General features: G+C 62.7%; 1 protein-coding gene across 1 annotated transcript; it reads right to left on the bottom strand.

The window, feature by feature from the left end:
* Positions 1-1,717: 1,717 nt before the first annotated feature.
* FOXN1 (forkhead box N1) lies at positions 1,718-13,738 on the bottom strand. Its single transcript, XM_044430578.1, has 10 exons — positions 13,643-13,738; positions 13,037-13,228; positions 11,852-11,992; positions 11,054-11,506; positions 10,682-10,789; positions 9,478-9,605; positions 8,554-8,650; positions 2,870-3,077; positions 2,152-2,637; positions 1,718-1,977 (listed from the first exon to the last, which is right to left on the bottom strand). Exons 1-10 carry the CDS (start codon positions 13,736-13,738, stop codon positions 1,718-1,720), a joined length of 2,169 nt encoding a protein of 722 aa, XP_044286513.1.
* Between the last annotated feature and the right edge of the window lie 206 nt (positions 13,739-13,944).

Genomic DNA, 13,944 nt, shown 5'->3' with positions numbered 1-13,944 from the left:
CCAATCGTCCCCTGCACAGGGTGGGAGCTGCACCCCGAGCCAGCTTGTCCAGCTGCAGCCACGCCGGGTGCCGCGGCCCTCTTCCCCTCCCCGAACGCTCATCTGAGCAGCCCAAGTCTCTTCTGCAGCCTCCTTTCCCTCCAGTTTCCACACCGGCACGCCCAAAGTGGCGGCCACAGGCCACTCTTTGGCTGCGTCCACGGAGAACCGAGCCCCAGCAGCCCCTGCAAGGCCGGCTCGGGGTGCAGGGACCTGCTCCCAAGGGGACAACCGAGAGGGAGGCTGGACAGCCTGGCGGAGACCCGAGCCACGCCACACCAAGCCCTGTCCCGAACGGAAACCCGTTCGCCTTCCGAGTCCACCCTTTCCCGAATCTGGCAGCAGAGTTCTCCACTCCACAGAGTTCAGTGCCGGGGAAAGAGCGCACACAAAATTGTGGATTTTTGCGAGGAAGATGCTGGGAAAATCCATTCCAAACTGCACCCTTTCGACTGATGTATCGGAGCAAAAGCGAAGCGACGCAAGCAAATATTTGAAAAGCTGCTCAGAGGTCAAGAAATGGAAGTTGACACTACAAAACCCCATGTTTGCAAGGACTCGTGTGAGATGGGAGAGGCTGGAAGAATGCCGATTCCTCCTGTTTGGAAAAATGAGGGTTTTGCAACAAGCTGCGAAAAGATCGGCTATTTTTAAAAACAAACAGGGCATCGTCCTAGACGGATGGTAACCAGCAACGGGAGGGGTGAATATTTGTACTATGTGGTTCTGTATGTGTCTACTCAGAAGTAAGGCTCATTACGTTCCCCCGCCTCACTCCCATGCTAAATGAGGATCAGCTTTCGTCCCAAAAGCTGAATAAAGAGATTTAGGGATTCCATTCACTATGTAAATAACCTTCTGTCCTTTTGCTCTCAATCGGTTACGCTTTTCGCTCTCTACTCTCTGTTTGAGGATTGCAATTATACGTTTTCGCCGTCTTTGTGAGATAAAGTTAAAAGGGGAGTGAATGATTTTGCTAACCGTTCTTCCGCTTAATACGCTCCGTTCCGATTTGGGTCGCTTTTTTGACTGCGTGATATTCGGGTGCTTCTCAACTGAAACGGCCCGTCAGGGGGTGGCAAAATCCAATTTGCCGGCATGCTGCCCGTGCTAGGAAACTTTTATTTTTTTTAAGAGGGGAACTGCGAAGAAGGATGCCCCCCAATTGCTTTTCGGGGGTTTGCACAGAAGAAAAGGCGGCTTAGTGTGGTGCGCACGCTCCCGTGAAAACCTCTCTGCCGCCCCTCGGCCGAGGCCGGGCCGCTCGGCTTCTCCGCCTCCCCCCAGCGAGACCCCTTTGCCCACGGGAATTCAGCCGAGGGCCACGTGGACGGAGGCAGGGGCCGCCGAGGGCCACCAGGTGCCTTCCTTGTGCTCACTGACCCACTCGCAAAGCACGGTCAAGATGCAGTGGATGCAAGGTATATTTTTATATGCAGAGCTCGGTTTCGGGCGGGTGCGTGATCCGCTCGTCGGCCGGCGGGAGGCGGGAGCAGGTGCTGAGCATCCGTACGGGCCCCGGCGGCCTCCGGGAGCCGTGGGCGCTCGGGCAGGGCTGGGGTCCCGCCGTTGGGCCGTTCTGGGAGGAGCGGGGCTCGTCTGGCGGGGCAAAGGCCGCGGTTGGTCTCGGGAGGCACGAACTGGGCTGGAGCGACGCCCCGCCATGGCAGCGGGGGGCTCAGACCAGAGCAATGGGCTTGGAGCCCGGATTATTCAGGTAGGGGGGGGACCCCGTTTCCAGCTCCACGAAGGCGGAGTACAGCGTGGCGAGGTGGATGTTGGGCAGGGAGGGGTGCTGGGAGCCGCCGGGGGCCCCATCGGGATCCTCCTCCGTCCGGCACGGGCTGGGGAAGCACGGGGGCGGTCCGGGGGCAGGGGGCATGAGGGCCAGCGGGTCCATCGCCAGGCTGTCGTCCTTCAGCTCTTCCCAGAGGTTTCCTGCAAGGAGACACAGCGGGACTCAGCACCGGGCCCGGGTGCTCCCCCCGCCTCGTCCTCCTCACGGCCACACCGCTTGCCGGCCGGGCCCTCGGCCGGCCGGGGCTGCCCATGCCGAGCCGAGCCACCATCCCGGGAGGCTCCCGGCGGCCCCGCACCGGGTGAGCGGCGTACCTTGCAGGTCGAAATCCGTGAGCGACGGGTTCAGGGCGTCGATGTCGTTGCTGAGGTCGCCTTCCGGGAGCAGCACCTCCTGCATGGCGCGGGGAGCCGGCAGCCTCTTCATGCCGCGCCCCGGGGGCGTCTGGGCAGGCAGCGGGGAGTCGTGGCCCGGGCAGCCGCTCTGTGCCTCCACGGCGGGGAAAGGGCCGGGCGAGGCGCCGGGCAGCTGCGGCGGGAAGGCGGGCGGCGCGGGCGGGAAGCCCGGGGGGGCCGCCTGGCAACCGGGCGCCCGCGGCTCCCCCAGCATGCCGGGCAGCGAGTGCCTGGCCGGCAAGGGTCCTTGGGCGGGAGCCACGGGCGTCGTGCCAGGGGAGGCGGGCGGCTCGCGCAGGCGGTGGTGCTGCAGGGCCCCCGGCCGGGGGCCTGTGGGGGCCGCCACCCCCAGCATGGAGGGCCGCAGCGCTTCCGTCTTCTCCCCTATCAGGGTGTCAAGTTCTTCTGTGCGAACGAGAGGGAGGGAGGGAGGGAGGAACCCCGGATCGGGTCAGAGTCCAGCGTCCTGGGTGTCCCAACAGCCAGAAGCCAAGCAGCGCCCCCGTGCTCACAACAGCCGGGCCCCCCTCCTGGCTGCTCTGCCCCCGAGGCTCCAGCCGAGGGATTCCATTTTGCAGCAAGCCCACCAGAGAAAAAGCGCGCCTGCCGCTTCAGAGCCGGCTCGGCGGCCACCCACCTGGCTTGGCCATGCTTTTCCGGACGGCGATGGGGTCCTTCCTCTTCCATTTCTGCAGCTCCTCCTGCATCTTGTCGATCTTGGCCGGGTTCAGGGCCCACAAGCAGCCTTTCCTGGATGAGCTGCCGGACTTGTTCTCCACCTTCTCAAAGCACTTGTTGAGCGAGAGGTTGTGGCGGACGGAATTCTTCCAGCCGTCCGGAGCGGTCTAGAAAGACGGACAAACGGCGACACCCTCAAGGGGCTGCGGACGCGAGACCCTTCGAGTCATTTCCGTAACGTGTGGTTCATTGTGACATTTCAAGGAAAGCGAGATGTTTAAAAGGAAAGAAATGCAGGAGAGAGGAGCGAAAAGCAACATGCAGCCGAAGATTGCATATACCGATCAAGTGAGGAAGCTTCTCCTGATGTCCAGCCTATGTCTGGGTTGCCGCAACTTGAATTGATGATTCCGCGTCCTGCACTCTGCTATCAGCAAGAAGAGATCTTGACCTTCCTCTCTGTGAGAGCCTTTGAGGTCCTTATAGAGGGAGATCATGCCCCCCTCAGTCTTCTCTTCTCAAGGTTGAACAGGCCCAGTTCTCCCAGTCTCTCTTCACAGGGCAGCATTTCCAAACTCTGGGTCATTTTGGTTGCCCTCCGCTGGACCCCTTCTAATTTCCCTGCATCTTTCTTAAATCTTGGTGCCCAGAACTGGACACAGGACTCCAGGCGAGGTCTGACTAGTGAGGAGTACAGAGGAACAACTACTCCTCATGATTTGGAAGTCATACTTCTGTTAATGCGTCCCAAAATAGCATTTGCCCTTTTGGCGGCCGCATCACCTTGTTGGCTCGTGTTTCGCCTGTTGTCCACAATTACTCCGAGATCTTTTTCTTGTTCAGTTCTGTGGAGTGTTCTTTCTTTTCCTAATGCAATGCCCGTCATTCAGGATCCAACCTCGTGGCTTTCAAATGTCCCCTGCCCAAGCCAGCATTGCTAGCTCCGTGCTGGAGCCCCCTCCAAGGTCGCAAGCGGGCTGCAGAGAGCAGGAGGGGCGTGCCAGGAGGGGACGGGGGCTGCCGGGGCTGACGGCGCATGCCCTGTCTCCCCCCACGCCCCCAGCACCATCCCAATTCCCACAAGCAAGCTGCAAAGCTTACACGCAACCAGGACAGAAATATCAGCATTCGCACCCAAGTGTCCAAAGGGCACAAGCGATCCATTGATCCACGCCATGTATCGGTTTCCGCGAAGCAAAATAAAACCCTTTGATTTAATCGCCATTTTAAAAATGACTATTTTAACATTTTAACAGTCGCTTTGATTTTGATGCGGATTTGTATTGTCACTATGTTGTTTAGGTATATAGTTGTGGTGGTTTTTACTGTATTTTGACTTTAAGGGGTGTAAGCCGCCCTGAGATGCCACGCACAAAGGGCGGCATACGAAAGTTTTAAAAAGGATAAATAAATGACACGGTCCCGGTACTAAGTTAGCCACGTAATAACCTCCTCCCAAAAGACACAACACCTGGACGCGGCCAGAACTTGTGCCGAAGAGCGAGCGGCCTTGGAGGCCTCGCACAGCAGCACTTAGTCAAACTGGGCATCAAAGATGCGGAGAAGAACGAAGGGGGAAGCCAACGCAGTGGGAGCCGAAGAAGACAACGCGCAGCGACACAAACGCTGGGAAATGGGCCCTCTGTGGGCAGCGGCCGGCCTGGTTCACGCCGTGATTCACGAGCGGAGTAAGCCGGGCGTTTACGAGCGGTTGCGATTTTTTATATCTAGGATGGTGCGTGAGTTGTAAGACATACACAGACCGTGACTGGGGAACCTGGAATTCTCAGCTGGAAAGTCATCAGCCGGAAGGAAGGCCCCAAATCCCAGGCTGGGACACACACGCCGTGAGCAGGGCACCTGCCCATCCCAAGAGCTCCGAGGGGCTATTTACTGATTTCTTATACTTCGAGCCCTCCTTTTCCCCCAGAAAGAACTAAAAACAGTGTGTGTACTTCTCCTCTGCCTTCTCCTTTCTGCTTTAGCAAAGTGCAAACCAGGAGGCTGTTTTGAGCTGGAACACTACCTGATAATTACCCCATAAAAAGGCCCCTTCATGCGCCTGCTGGTTAATGAGACGAGATCGGCCTCTCCCACGCCTTGGGCTCATCGCTCCCGCAGCAAGGAAGAGGGGAAAGGGTCCCACGGCTAGCAAGGGAGCCGGCCCCGAATCTCCGAGGGGCTGGACGCTCTGGGAAGAGAGCGCTGCGCGAGGAGCCCGTCCCAGGCTGGCAGGGCCCCGCTCCCCCCGACGGCCACCCGTTCGGGGAGCCCCAGGCTGGGACACGCGGGAAAGAGCCCCTTCCCAAAGAGGCCTTCTGGGCGGGATCGAACACGCCACCGCCCCATGGGGAACACGCGAGCCCTGAGCAGGTAAATTCCACGCTTGTGCAAATTGACAGGGACGCGAGCTGCCCCGAACAGGAGAGCCAGGCCCTTGCAGCGACCTCGAGAGCCAGCTGCGCGGCTGTGCACCTGCCGGAAGCTGGAGAGAGGGGCGCATCTTGTCCGTGCAACCCTCCACGGCTGACCTCAGAAGGCCCCCGGAGCTCCCACCTAGTTTTGGGCTCTTCCAGGAACCCGCCGTGGATTCGCGGAAGCCCGTGCGGACTGGAGGCCCGCCTGGGATCCGGACCCTGCAGCCCCCCACCAGCCGAAGCCAAGCCCGGCCTTCTGCTGGGGCAGTTCGAAGCAGCAGCCCCCAAATCTGTTCGAGCGCGAGGTCGGTCTCTGGCACGAGACGCGCTCCTTGTGGCCGGTGTGAGCCGGGCAAACATCCGTCTCCTGAATTTCAGGAATGGTGCTTATGTCTGCATTTGTGTGACCACAACGGTGCTTTTGCTGAACATCTAATTACATTTCTAATTATTTTCTGCGCTCGCTGGTCTTCTCTGGAACTCATCCGGTTCTGCAGCTTGCGCTCTGCCGTCCCTGCCTGGCTCTGCCTCAGCTGCCGAGCGGGCGGCCGGAATCCGCTCCTAGTGGAGCCGGCCCACTGAAACCCTCCGAGATTCCAGCACCTCGGAACAGGCTGGAGTCCATGGGTTTAAATGGGCCTACTCTGAGCAGGGCCCAGTGAGACTGAAGCAGTGGCTGCGGCGAGAAATGAGCCGGGGTGGGAAAAAGCCAGGCAAGGCATCCCGTCTCTGAAAAGCTCTGGGCTTCGCCAGCAAAAAGAGGTGGAATCGCCAGGGTTAAAGCACCAATGAGGGAAATACACGCCTGGCTTCCTTCTGCCCCAGCACCTTCCCAAGGCGGGGGAACGACCCAAGGGCTGCTCACGGGGCAAAGGGTTGTGGCTATCCGGGGAGTCCCGAGGGCCTCGTTCACTCTGGGGCCCGAGGGTTTGCACCTGGGGCACATGGGCAGCAACCTCCCCACTGAGGACGGAACTGGGACCGTCTTCAGCCCAAGCGGAGGCTCCAGGCCTTGTCCGACTGCCTTTCCCACTAAGCACGATTCTAGTCCTCATTGTTCCCAGCACGGGGTCTCCCTCTGTACACCTTTGGGCACTTCCTCCTCTTTGCAGGAGGAGGTGGCACCAGGAGACGAGAAGGCTGGCAGGGCCGTTCCACGTGCCAAAACATCCTGCGCCCCCTTCTCTCCCCACCTCCTGGTGCACCGCGTCGTTTCCCATGGGCTGCCCCGTTTCTGTGACTGCACCAAAGATGTCTTAGCTGCCTTTTCAGGGCGGGTAGGACACAATTAAGCCAAATAAGTGATGAATTGCAGGCTAAAACACAGGGCCGGAGCCCCCCCCCCCAGCCCCCATGGCCTCTCCCTTAGCTGTGTCACCCCGCTGTCCTTCCACAAGAAAAAGTGTGTGACGGGGGGAACCCGGCACCCCTCAAGCGAGCCCGGCATGTTCTCCGGGCACACGCTCCCAGCGAAAGCAGAGGACTCGGCAGCTGGCAGATCCGTAACTAACATTTATCCCTGTGCCAGGTGCCAGCCCCTTGATCTCTCGAAAGTTACGGGATCTTGCGATTGCGACACTCTCTCGTTGTTAAATCTACCTCTAAGGAGAGGGGAGAGGTACTTCAAAGCAGGAATTCTTCCTTGCTGTGCACAATGCACCCCCACCCTTCTCTGAGGACGTAGGAGTCAGATTGTAATATTCCAGCAAAGCAGCCGGTTGCATCATCAAAGCTGCCTTTGCAGCGCAGTTAATTGGCCGGCTCGTTTCATCCCAGTGTTTTCTTTGCCTCCATGATGGCTGCCCTGGATGAGTGTTTTTCTTTCCCCTTCCTGTCCCAGTTAAAGTCTCCTCCACCCTTGCTCTGGAAGTGAACACCACGTCCTCTCCCGACTGCGCTCCCTCCACAAGCCGTTTGGGTGGAAAACACGCGGGAAGACGGAGGAGGGTGAGGCCGGCCGGCCGGTGGAAAGGGCGCCGAAGCAGCACTTAAATCGGAGCAAACGCAGAAGCCTTTTGCCAGCCCGAGTTGCAAAAAGGGGCAAACGGCTCGCCAGACAGAATAAGCAGCAACGATTCAACCAGCCGATGCCCCGCCAAGGATCTCGGGGGCTTTGTGGAAGAGGATGGAGGGGCCTTTCCCGGCCCGGCTGCACGGGCACAGCAGAAGCTGCCCCTCTGTCCCCGGAGAGTCCCGGCAGGCATGCCGTGGCCCCTGCTCTGGGCCCCACAATCTCCCGGGAGGACTGGGAAGGGCCCCGCTGCATGACCCCTAAGAGCAAGTGCCACTTGGCCCTGCTCGAGGTGGAGAGCTGGTCCAAACGGGCAGGAGGCAACTTCTCCTGTCGTGATTCAGAAGCATGAGGACTGGAATCTTACTAAATTTTTAAGGCTCCGTGGCGGAGCTGCGTTTCCCATGCAGGGAAGGGGACAGATCCATGGAGCGGGCAGGCCGCGCGGGAGCAGAAGGGGCCACAAAACAGGGCCGGACTCCGGCTGCACGAACAATTCCAACCTGCCACTCGCAATATCCCGCTTGCACAAAACTCCGCTTCATGGCGTGTGGTTGCATGTTAAAAGCAAGTTCTTATTTCCTTAAGCCAGGAGCTAAGCAGAGCTTAGTTGAACACTGTGGCGGGCATTAAAAGCCGGGCTCGGCACGGTCCGCCATCGCACGGCAGCGCAGCCACGCGGTTCGGCCCTCCTCCTTGCGGAAGCGAGTTTCTGGCCCTCCGCGTCGCTGCGAGTGAGCGCACGCGTGTGTACCTACGGCAAAGCGGAGCGGAAGGATCTTGGCACGGCCGCCAGGGCCTCGCCTCGCCTCCACCCAGGGCTCGGAGTAAATAAGCAGCCAGCGAGCGCCCGTGGCCCAATTCAAGGCGCTCCTCCCTGTGCTTCGGTCTTTTTCCTTCCCTTGGCATGGAAAGGGGCTTGAGGGCAGGAGCCGACACCCAGCCGGGGGACGGCAGGGAAGGCCGCAGCGGGTTAGGAGCACTGCGGCTCCTCTGGGTTGAGCTGCCGCTTCTGCAGCGGGTCGGCTCTTCCCAGCTCCCCAGATTCTGTGGGGCTGCAGGCGTGCGTTTATTTCCCAGGCGCGTGAGCCGAACTAGCCGCTCGGACGCGCAGCATGTTTAGAAACCTGGCCCAAATCTGCGGCGCTCGACACACAGCCCAGTAGCAGGAGGCGCACAGTACAAGCGACAGACCGGGCTCCGTTGCCGGCTTACCTTGAAGTAGGGGAAATGTTCAGTCATGAAATTGTAGATCTCGCTGACGGGAAGGCTTCCGGTTTTGCTGTTCTTGAGCGCCATGAAGATGAGGATGCTTGGAGAAGCAGACAAGGCAAAGGGGGTTAAGAAGGGACCGGCGTTCTCCACCCTTTGCCTGCTTCACAGCTTCCGTTACAGGGGACAGCAGTGGAAAGTCTGGCAGGGGTGAGCGCCCCACACGGACATCCTCCCCAAAGCCAGCGAGCCGCCCAAGCTCCCGCCTAGGCACCGCCAATGAAGAAGGGCCACCGCCTCCCAAGGAAGCCTCTTTCAGGGCCCAGCACCCTGCACGGAAGGTCGTTCCTCCCATGGGTAGCCCAGGTCGGCTTCCCCGGCCAGCCCCCTCCCCGGTTTCGTGCTAGTCTCCCAGGCGTCAGGGCACCGGCCTGCCTCCTCCTCCGTGTCCACCTCTGCGCTCCCTAAAGTGGCATTCTCCTAACAACACAGATCATTTATCTGCGGTTTCTGCCCTTCGTTTTGTTTCTTCCTGCCTACAGCACCCAAAAGCCAAAACACTCCAGACGGCTGATAAAGATTAAAAGCCTAAAAACACAGGAGGACAACATGAAAACTTTTGCCTACAGATGGAAAGCGGTTCTGTTCCGGCCACTAGAACAACACCAGGGCCCATGACAAATCTCCCAGCCCAGGGAGCGGGGGGAATCGAAAGATGGCACCCACGGCCTCTTCGGGAAGAGACGGCCCTTGTCGCCATCCCTCAAAACTCCCTCCGAAGAAGCAGCAGGAAAGGGCGATGTCTCCGGCCAGCTGGCAGAAGCTGCGATGCCGTTTCAGGAGTTTCTTGGCACCTTGTGCTGAGGAATTTAGGTCAGCCAGAAGAGATCTCTTAGGGGAAAAGGCAGGGGATGCGGAGGGATTTACCTGTACGAGTAGATGGGCTTTGGAAACAGCGGCTGAGGGTATTCCTGGGTGCTCTGGGGACCGAGCCGTTGGTAGGGGAAGGGGGATGCCGAAATGTAGCCGAAGGGGTGGCCGCTTCCCATGGGATACTGGCGATGCAAGCACAGGGGGAGGAGGCGGTTAGAGGGGGGAAAGGGGTGGGCAGAGGCCCCGGGGCAACCTGGCCTTCTAGTCGCAAGTATCCCATCCGAGTTCCCAGCTCCTCCAGGGCCGGCCGAGGGGCTGCGTGTCGGCCGCTTGGCTGGGAAGCGGGGAGGTGGCCGCCGAGGGCATGATCCAGCTGCGAGCGCGAGCAGGGCAGCAGCGCAGGCCCCTGCCCGACTGGGCCTCCCTCCGAGGCCCCCGGGCCGCCCCGGGCTAATCGCCACGTCCACATCCCGGCAAAGTGCTCCAGGCGCCCCTCCTCCTCCTCCTCCTCTCCTTGCTCGGCTCCACTACACCCCTGCGGAGGAGGCCAGGCTGGCACGGAGCCAGGACGGCCCGCAAGCAGCCAGAGCGAGGCCCAGGGCCCAGGGCTCGCCCCCACGCCGCGCTCCAAGGGGGTGCCGTGACCCACCCAGTGCCCACCTGCCCTCGGGAGAGCCAACCGCCAGCCTGGGGGACCCCGTGGACCGGCCGGCCACGGGCACCAGGGCCAAAGGCTGGGCCCGGCTTCAGCAATGCCTCTGCCCTGGGCAGCGGAGTCACTTCCAGGGAGGCCCCGGGGCTGCCAGCCCGGCCCTGCCCAGCGCTGGCACTGTAATTTGGATTTTATGGGATTCAGCCTCTCCTTGGAAGTCGGGAAGGAGCAGGCGGCAACAGCAGGGTGTTCCGGGAGCTATTTCTGTTTTATTGAGTTTCAGTGCTCATCTTCTTTTTAAGGAGGATGGGGATGGTCGGGTCGGGAGGACGGGTTCCCGCAGGCTTTACGAGGCCGGCCCGGCACAAAAGCAGCCCTTGTCCTGCCCGCAACCAGGTCAGTGAGTCACCCTCCCCTTGCCAGGCCACAGGCGAAGCCGGTCGGAGCCAGAGAGGCCACCCGGCCCTGGCACAGGGCACCCGGGCAGGCAGGCGGCCCCGGGGGCAGGGGCACGATCCGTGGTCCAGCTGCTAGGCCCCTGCCGGCCGAGGGCCGATGCCGCGTGGGAGCCCCGGCCAGGACGCCGGCGGGCCGAGCGCACCTCACCTGATGGAAGGGGTGCGACGGGCAGTACACCTGCGGCACGGGCGCGCGGTAGCCGTAGAGGGCCGGGGGCTCCTCCAGCGGGGGTGTCTTCAGCTTGACGTGCGCGTCCTGGGGGGAGCAGAGGAGGGGGTTGGGGCCGGCCAGGGTGGCCTGCACCATCCGCCCCGAGCCGAGCCGAGCCGAGCCGCCCCTGCCCAGGCACCAAAGGCGGCAGAAAGGCAAGCGACGGCCGGGGGCCCCCCGGTGCAGCCCCCTGCTCACGCAGGGACCAGGGCTGCAAGGCGGGGATCCGGGCCTGGTTAGGGGCCGGCCCGGCCGGGACCCCCGTCTGCTGAGGGGGGGAACCCGCGAGTACAAGAGAGCGCGCCTCACCAGCACCTGCGCGGGGGGCTCTGGCCCCTGCCCGTCGAACGGGAGGCCCGTGCACCAGGCGGCCATGTGCAGCGGGTACATCTCCACCTCCGCGGGCGCCGCCGGCCCGACCATCTCCGCGAAGTCGCCCGCGCCGGCCACCTTGAAGGGGTGCCCCTCCCCGGGCAGGTGGGGCTCGGGGAAGGCCTCCTCAGCCAGGCGCCTCTTGTAGGGGTGGAAGGGCGCCCGCAGGCTGTCCCGGAGGGGCCTGCCGTCCTCGTAGCTGAGCCGCCGGAACGTCTCCCCGCCCCGGTAGGCAGCCTTCTCGGCGTGCAGAGCCTGGCCGGCGGGAACCCTTCTGTAGCTGGGGTCCAGGGGCGGCGAGGAGGGGCTGGAGCTTTGCGAGGACTCGGAGGTCGTCCGGGCCGCCCTGCCGTCTCCATCGTAGGACGCGCAGCAAAAGCTGGGGCTTTCCTGCAAGCGACCCACAGCCGTCAGGTTGGGGGGGCGACTGCAGGGCCAGCCCTTCTGGGAGCGGCATCCGCCCCGAGCTTTCCCGTTTCGCCAAGCAGAACCGCCAAAGGGCCCGGAAGGAGGCAGGCTCGCGGGGAGAGGGGCCCGGTTGCCACCCCAGCCCGGCCTCATAAGGGCTTCTGGAGCAGGCCGGGTTGGGGGTCCCTGCAGCCCAGCTCCCACCGCAGGCAGGCCGAGGGCCAGCGCCTCCCCCCCCCCGCCACCAGCTCCAAGCATCTTGCCCAGCCCACCCGGAGGGGAGAGGGTGGAACAGAGGTGCGCCAGCGGCAGCAAAGCCCAGCTCACCTGTGGAACGGGGCCCCCGGAGTCGTCCCGGGTCTGCATGTGGCAGCCGCAGGGGCTGCTTCCCAGGGCGTCCGAAGAGGGAAACTCGGTGCTGGCTGGATCTTGGCGCAGCGACACCATCGCCCGAGCCGGCCCGGAGCCCTGCGGAGACAGAGGGAAGCCGGAGTGGGCCAGGGGCCGGGGCAGAGGGGTGAGGGGCAGGCCCGCCTGCCCAGAGGGGGCGGCCGGGGAGCCACTCCGGGGCCAGGCCCCCATCCCGAAGGCGGGGTGCCTGCTGCGGCCCGCGTGCCCCGCCTCTGCTTCGAGGCCTTCGCGTCTCTTCTCTTCCGGAAGGCAGACCCCAAAACGCCTTCCTCCAGGAGGACCGAACCCAGGGACTCGCTGCATGCGGCTCCTCAGGAACACTGCAGCCTCCAGTCAAAACTGGAAATTCAGCCCTAAATTACAGTGGAAATTATCCCAACAAGCCGAGCATTAACTTCCTGTTGCCGGATCCCTGCGGGGCCCACGCAACAGAGGTCCGGCCTGCTCCCGGGGGGCAGAGGTGGCACTGCCAGCCTTCCGGGAGGGTGGAGGGAAGTCCCCTGTTTGACCCCGCCACACATCCTGGGGAAATTCGCGCCTGGAGCGCCCCAAGCCGGTCCTGCCGTGAAGGAGGCCTCCGAGCAGCAGCTTTGGGCTCGCTGGGAGAAGCATCTCGGCAGGACGGTGACTCTAGAGGCAGGGCGCAGCTGTCCCTCACCGGAGGCTGGGAGCGAGGGCTGAGCGCCGCCTGGCAGGTGGGTTGGGCCTGGTGGGGGCCCGGGCCCCTTTCAGTTCAGCGTGTCGTGATGCAGACACGGGGCAGCTCTCCTGGACCCACAACCGGCTCGGTTCCTCCGGCTCCCACACCGGAAACACCCCACTTGAGTGGCCGGGAAGCCCGGCGCCCGTGCACAACACCTGCCCAGGTAGATCTCGCCCTCTCTGAGCTTGGTTTCCGCCTGCGGCAGCCCCCAAAACTTCCTTCGGGGAGAGGCAGCCTGGCGTCCGTGGTCTGTGGCGCTCGGTCGTGGCACCTTCCCTTTCTTATCGCACGAAACTATTTCGACAGCTCCCTCCCTGCAAACCAAGCGCCCAGAGAAAGCTTCCAAATTCCCTGCGGAAAACCCCGCAGTGCCGCCCTGGGAGAGGCGGAGCGCGTGCCCGGATCCGGGAGCCGTCCAGGCCGCCGCCGGTGCCCAGGGTGCCCGAGGGGTGAAGGGGCGCGAGGCATGGAGGGGCGCAGTGGCCGCCGGAGCGGTCCCGGCACGGTCCTCGCCGCCGAGTGGCGCCTCCCCACACGCTCTGCGCCCAAAGAGCCAGCCCCGGGTTCAAGGACGAGCGTTTGATGCCGCACTGTTCAAAAAGGCCCCCGAATGCTCAACTGTCATTTCTGCACTTCAAAGTGGGGGGAAAATTGATGTTCTGTGAAGTTGTGCAGAAATGTTCACCGCCCAGGGGGGTTAAGCTGTGCAGGGAAGAAAGAAAACGGCGTGGAAGCCCAGGAGGGGCTTGGGGGGGCGCATTCCAGGCAGGGGGAGTCCGCAGGTGGCTCTTGGGAGGAAGGGGTGCCGGCAGCCCCGCTCCCCTTGCCAAAGCGAGGGGGGAGGGCCCTGTGCGGGTCCCCCCCTTTCCACGTTTCAAGGCCGAGACTGCAGGACGCACGGCACCAACCACCCCCCGTTTGGAAACGCCGCGAGTCGTGCGGGGACCGTCATCACCGGTCGGCTGACTCTGGGAAACAGAGAGGAGATGCGCCCCCGGGCATACGTGGGCACTCGGCTCCCCATGGGGGTGCTCTTTCTTGCCATGGGGTCGCCCCACAGTGGACGGCGGGTGGGCCAGGGGAGGGGAAGGGGCGACCATCACGGAGCTCCTGAGATTGGCTACTGTGAGGTGTCGGGGTTGCTCCGAGCTGAATAGATTTGCAAAAGCTTGCAGGGAGAGGCCGGCCGTGGCAGCTAGTCATGGGAGCTGCTGATTCATCCCGAGGCATGCCAGCGGCTGTGGAAGATGGGCAGGGGGGTGCCTTGGCCCTCGTCCCCGGCTTGCATGCATCCCTGGTTAGCCAC

Source organism: Varanus komodoensis, unplaced genomic scaffold, assembly GCF_004798865.1.
Source record: "Varanus komodoensis strain SLA01 unplaced genomic scaffold, ASM479886v1 scaffold20_3, whole genome shotgun sequence".
Classification (NCBI taxonomy): domain Eukaryota; kingdom Metazoa; phylum Chordata; class Lepidosauria; order Squamata; family Varanidae; genus Varanus; species Varanus komodoensis.
This window is presented reverse-complemented; position numbering and strand designations above follow the sequence as displayed.

Bases quoted from the DNA above. Each gene is read 5' to 3' on its own strand.
- FOXN1 (XM_044430578.1), bottom strand. From the start codon at position 13,738: ATGGTCGCCCCTTCCCCTCCCCTGGCCCACCCGCCGTCCACTGTGGGG. The intron at 11,993-13,036 runs GCACGCGCTCCG...CTGTCTCCGCAG, and splicing joins TGGACGGCTCCCGGATCCGG to GGCTCCGGGCCGGCTCGGGC. The intron at 8,651-9,477 runs GTAAATCCCTCC...TGCTTCTCCAAG, and splicing joins AAGCCCATCTACTCGTACAG to CATCCTCATCTTCATGGCGC.